At 39.2% G+C, this 5,714-nt stretch overlaps 1 protein-coding gene across 1 annotated transcript; it reads left to right on the top strand.

The window, feature by feature from the left end:
- The first annotated feature begins 1,269 nt into the window (after positions 1–1,269).
- LOC116046665 (olfactory receptor 10J4-like) lies at positions 1,270–2,190 on the top strand. Its single transcript, XM_031295064.1, has one exon. It carries the CDS (start codon positions 1,270–1,272, stop codon positions 2,188–2,190), a length of 921 nt encoding a protein of 306 aa, XP_031150924.1.
- The last annotated feature ends 3,524 nt before the right edge of the window (positions 2,191–5,714 follow it).

Below are 5,714 nucleotides of genomic sequence, written 5' to 3'. Positions count from 1 at the left end.
CTATTAATATTATTATTATTAGTCATAATTCCATTATCTTTACAGTTACTTTAATTGCCACTGCTATATTTCTGAGTCATATTTCTGTATTTATTGTAGTATTGTAGTAAGGTAATATTCTCTCCCTGTCTGTCTCTCTCCCTTCCAACCGGTCGAGACAGATGGCCACCCACGTAGAGCCAGGTTCTGATCAAGGTTTCTGCCTGTTAAAATGAAAATGTATTCCTTGTTACTGCCGCACCAAATGCATCCTCCTGCTAAAATTTAATTAAATTGAAACTTAGAAGGGTTTAGCATGGACCAAGGAAAAACCCTTTACATTTTGGAGTAGATATGAATCACAGTGCATATACACAAATTATTTTCCACTTTCGCTAACATTGTGAGTATAATTGGAAAGATTAGTTCCTGATAATATTTCATGGCTCACAAGATCCTTTGCTCTTCGTTGTCACACTGGGAAAATCACCTGTTGTTTATATGTTTTGAGCAATAAAATACAACACATCTTCTTTGTAGCGTCCATATTTTTTCCACGTTATGACTTAAAGCCCATGAACAAACAAAGTAAAAAGAACGATTTCCCAACTTAGGAAATGGGACCATTCGCCTTGACGAAGATCTCATATAACCTTAGCAAACTAAGTTTCAGATAAACTTCTTTCAAACTCGCGATATGGGACAATTAGAGGACCATGTGAATGCACCTTTGGACTTTGCGGAGGTCTTTGCTCTCAGAGTGTCATTCTTTGTTCTTTTTTTGTTAAGATAATTTTTTGGGGCATTTAAGGCCTTTATTTTTATAGGACAGCTGAAGACATTAAAGAGAGAGTGGGAATGACATGCAGCAAAGGGAGTCAAAACTTGGGCCACTGCATCGACGAAATGAACCTCTATACATGGGCGCGTGCTCTACCAGGTGAGCTCCCCAAGCTCCCCAGATTGTCATTCTAAATATGACAGAGTCACATAACCAGAGCAAACAAAGTTTAACATCAACTATGAGTTCAGGCCTCAAGAGTTTGATCAAGTTGTTTACATGTTAGTAGCTTTTCCTTGGGAGAGGGTAATGAGGTCCATGGAGGTTGATGCAGTCTGATAAAAACTTCTCACAGACTCAAACAGATGACAGATCCAATATCTGTGTTTGGCTACACCAGTACGTATCAAGGTCAGGTACTGATCACTAAATAAGACAATCTCAGGTTATATGAGACTTCTAGTAATATACCTGTTTTATTCATTAACATTTTGTTTTAGACTATCTTAATGGACAATGAATTAAATGTAACATATATAACTTTTGATGGGCATGTGGAACTGCACAAATACAGATATCTTTATTTTGTGATCATGTTTACAGCATATATTCTAATAATTTGCAGTAATTCCACTATTGTGGGCATCATAGTGATTAACAAAGCCCTCCATGAACCTATGTACATTTTCATTGCAGCTTTGTTAATCAACTCTGTTATTTACAGCACTGCTATCTATCCAAAGCTTTTGATTGACTTTTTATCTGAAAAACAGATCATATCTTATTCAGCCTGTCTCTTTCAGTGGTTTATATATTACACTCTAGCCTCTTCAGAATTCTTCCTGTTGTCAGTCATGGCTTATGACAGATATGTGTCTATATGTAAACCTCTGCAATATCCAACTATCATGAGAAAAAAAACTGTTTATATTTTCCTGATTTTAGCTTGGATTCTACCTGCTTGTCAGGTTTCTGGGGGACCGTTAATGAGTGTTAATAAAAAGCTCTGTTACTTTGTTTTGAAAGGAATAATTTGCAACAGCACAGTTCAAAAACTTCACTGTGGGAGTTCAACAATGCAGAATATATATGGCTTGATTGTTTTTGTAATTGTTGTACCTCTCCCTCTTCTCTTTATACTTTTTACATACACCAGGATACTTATAATAACCTATCGAAGTAGTAGAGAAGTCAGGAGAAAAGCTGCACAGACCTGTTTACCCCACCTGTTGGTTCTAATCAACTTTTCCTGTTTATCTACATATGATGTACTTCTGGCTCGACTGGAAACAAATTTTCCCAAAACTGTTTATTTAATAATGTCTTTACAAATGATTTTGTATCATCCTCTTTTTAATCCGATCATATATGGACTGAAAATGAAAGAAATTTACAAACATCTAAAGAGATTGTTCAGTCAAGACAAATAAAACTAATGACTTTTTTAATTATGAAAAAATAGTGCAAGATGTGATTTATCTCATTCTTTAAAGGTATTTAATTTAAGGATTTGTTTCGGACTTAGAGATTTTTACACAAAAATCATTGTTTGCTTCAATGTCATGTCAAATAATTTGATACTTATTTTTTACTCATCACATAGTCACACAATCCATACTGAAGTTTACATTTCTTTGTGTAGCAAAGAAACTAATTTGTTACCAGTATTGAATTTGTATCAGTAACATTTTCGTCTTCTGATAAATTCAACGACATTTAAATCAACAGCCTTGAGCATAAGATGTGTGCAGTGTGATTCTATGTTTAACTTGTGTTTTTTTAGTTTCTGATTTGTGTATATATACAGTCATGTGAACAAATTAGGACACCCATGCTAAAGTTGACTAAAAAGAGGAATAAAAAAATACTCTTTAGGAAATTGATCTTAATGCCTTAATTAAAAAAAATGAGGAAAAATCCAATCTTTAAGGACACCAATTTTCTTTGTGAATGAATAATGTATCATAAATAAATAAATGTTCTTCCTTAAAATACAGGGGGCATAAGTAAGTACACCCCTATGTTAAATTCCCATAGAGGCAGGCAGATCTTTATTTTTAAAGGCCAGTTATTTCATGGATCCAGGATACTACGCATCCTGATAAAGTTCCCTTGGCCTTTGGAATTAAAATAGCCCCACATCATCACATCCCCTTCACCATACCTAGAGATTGGCATGGTTTTATTTCAGTTAGCCTAATAGCTGGTTTGATTTGCACTGAGAGATGATTTTATGGAAAGTACCCCATGCCAGGGCTTTAAATTAACTTTTCTGATCACCAGCCAACATGGCTTGTAGATTTTTTTTTTTTTTTTAAGATTATTTGTTGGGGCTTTTCCCTTTATTAGAAAGTGGATGACACGCAGCAAAGGGCAGCAGGTCAGATTCGAACCGCTGCAGGACTCAGCCAACAAGGGGCGAACGCTCTTACTGGGTGAGCTAGAGGCCGCCCTGGCTGGTAGATTTTTAAAGTTACCAGCCAGTCAGATTCTCCATTAACCACATTTTGGTTTTTGTTTTCCCTAACTAACTTTACGTTAAATTCAGCTTCTGTGATTTAATTTGCACCGTTCTGTTTGTCTTCTCTGTTTCAGCGTAGCTCGTAATCGATACAACACGCTAGGCACATGTAGCCAACGGTTGTATGACACGCCACAACATGGTGTTCATGGGAAATGTAGGATTAGTTCTACAAGCAGTGTTGGCTGGAGAAAGATGATGTTTCCAAGCCAAACACACAACACTGCCCAAAGTTCTTGGTGGAAAACAGACCAATTCGGCAACATTTCAGCAGCCAGCCAATTCAAACAGACGCAGAGTTATTTGCTTCATTCATCACCGGCCATTGGCTAGTAACTTTAAAATGTTACCCGCCAGAGTTACTTTTTGTCCGCATGTTGTTATTGGCCAGTTGGCGGGTGTTATTTTAAAGCCCTGATTGTAGCCTATAGTCTTGACAAACAAGAAAACCAGTACTGTGAAGAAACAGTTTCTAGGAGACTTAGCTGGGTAAATTATGAATTGGAGACGTATTGAAGCAAACCTGATAATAAGGAATTACAACAGTCCAGCATTAAAGTTAGACATGCATGGAACAGTTTTTCTTTTGCACCTTTTTTGTGGGTGGCTTGTTGCTAAGAGGTTGAATGGTTGCCCCACAACCACAAGGTTGGGGAATCAATCCCAGGTTCCTCCGGCAACATGCCAAAGTGTCCCTGAGCAAGACATTGAACCCCAAGTTGCTCCCTAGACGCTGCATGTATAGCTGTCCACTGCTCCTAATACTATGGGTTAAATACAGTAATAGTATTTTACTACATTGTATTCTGTGTATTTGACAATTAAGGAATAAAGTTTGTTTTGATTTGTTTGAGACAGGATGTGCCTAATGTTTGCAATGTTACGCATGTGACAAAGGTAGTTCTTGTTTTATGTGGGCATTAAAGAATATATCCTGAACAAAGATAACTCCAAGATTTCTTATGATGGAGCTGGAGGCCAGGGCATCCAGTGTAGCTATATCTTGGAACAGGGAAACAGCTGCAGCCAGGATCCAGGTGCGACCACAGTCCAAAGAAATCTGTGAGGTGAGAAAGCACCACAGCTCATATTCATATCATCTATTGTGTGTGACATGGATCTGGAGTTGGTGAGTAGGAGTCTTGGCAGTGGCGATGTGTGTGGTAGTTTCCTTAGCCGGGCTAGCAGGCCCTGCCGGCATCCTTCTGATTCCTCCCCGCCCTCCTCGCCTGCCGCGGCCGACAACAATCCAATGAGTGCTCGCAGATCTGGTGGATGTCCTCCGGAGAACAAGTCATGCTTTCGCGGCGAAATTTTGAAGTTTATTCCCCCCTCAAAATGAGCACTGTAGTGGTTATGATCATATCAGTCACTGGCCAAATGATGCCTGTTTATTGTACAGAAGGCTAACTCTAGCTCCATAGTTACGTTACTCCAAGCTTCTTCCCTTGTGAACACATCCGCTCTTCACTCTTCACACAATACGCTTCGATCTGCACACTGTTGTTTACCTTTTCCTGCTACAACTGAATTCACATGGAATCTCAACGCGAGACTACAGCTAGCCTTCTGTAACGCTACTGTACAAGGCACAGACATAATTTGGCTCGTTTCCATGTAGTTACCTAGTGACTGATGTGATCATAACCACTACAGTGCTCAATTACCTATTTTTGAGTGGGGCATAAACTTCAAACTTTCGCCACGAAGGCATGACTTGTCCTCCAGAGGACATCCACCAGACCAGCGGGCACTCATTGGATTGTTGTCGGCCGCGGCAGGCGAGGAAGGCGGGGAGGAATCAGAAGGATGCCGGCCGGGCATGCTAGCCCGACTAAGGAAACTGACACACACATCGCCACTGCCAAGACTCCTACTCACCAACTCCAGATCGATGTCACACACAATAAATTATATGAATATGAGCTAGAAATACACACGGAACTGCTGTGTGATAGTTACACAGAAGCCTGGCTGAACACACTCCTGGACAGCAGCTAGCAGCTAGAGCTAGCGGCAGGATGTCTGAGTTGAAAACACATCTTGTTGTCAGGTAAGAGCCCCGTTCATGTTGCACAGACATTTTAATGTATGCATTTTGTGTCTGTAAGAGGCACAAAGGCACTCTTTATAATGCCCCCATAACTTGTTTTAGCAAAGTAGGAGCTCTGGGCATAGATGCAGCAGCTCCGTGTTGCTACCACCAATTTGGCTTGTCTTTTTTTGCTATCGACAGTACTCACATATGTATAGCGATCAAGATTAACGTAAAAATTGCCCGGAGTTCTCCTTTAACTGCTTTATGTAGTTCTACTGGAACATAGGGTCAGTTTCAGCAAATATGACAGAACGTTAGTTTTATAAGTCTTACCTACTGCATCTTTAAGTTGTTATAGTTCCATGAAAATCTGGCCAGTAGTTTTATAAGTAATT

Source organism: Sander lucioperca, chromosome 8, assembly GCF_008315115.2.
Source record: "Sander lucioperca isolate FBNREF2018 chromosome 8, SLUC_FBN_1.2, whole genome shotgun sequence".
Taxonomy (NCBI): Eukaryota; Metazoa; Chordata; class Actinopteri; order Perciformes; family Percidae; genus Sander; species Sander lucioperca.
This window is presented reverse-complemented; position numbering and strand designations above follow the sequence as displayed.

Excerpts from the sequence above, each read along its gene's own strand:
- LOC116046665 (XM_031295064.1), top strand. The coding sequence starts at position 1,270 with ATGGACAATGAATTAAATGTAACATATATAACTTTTGATGGGCATGTG.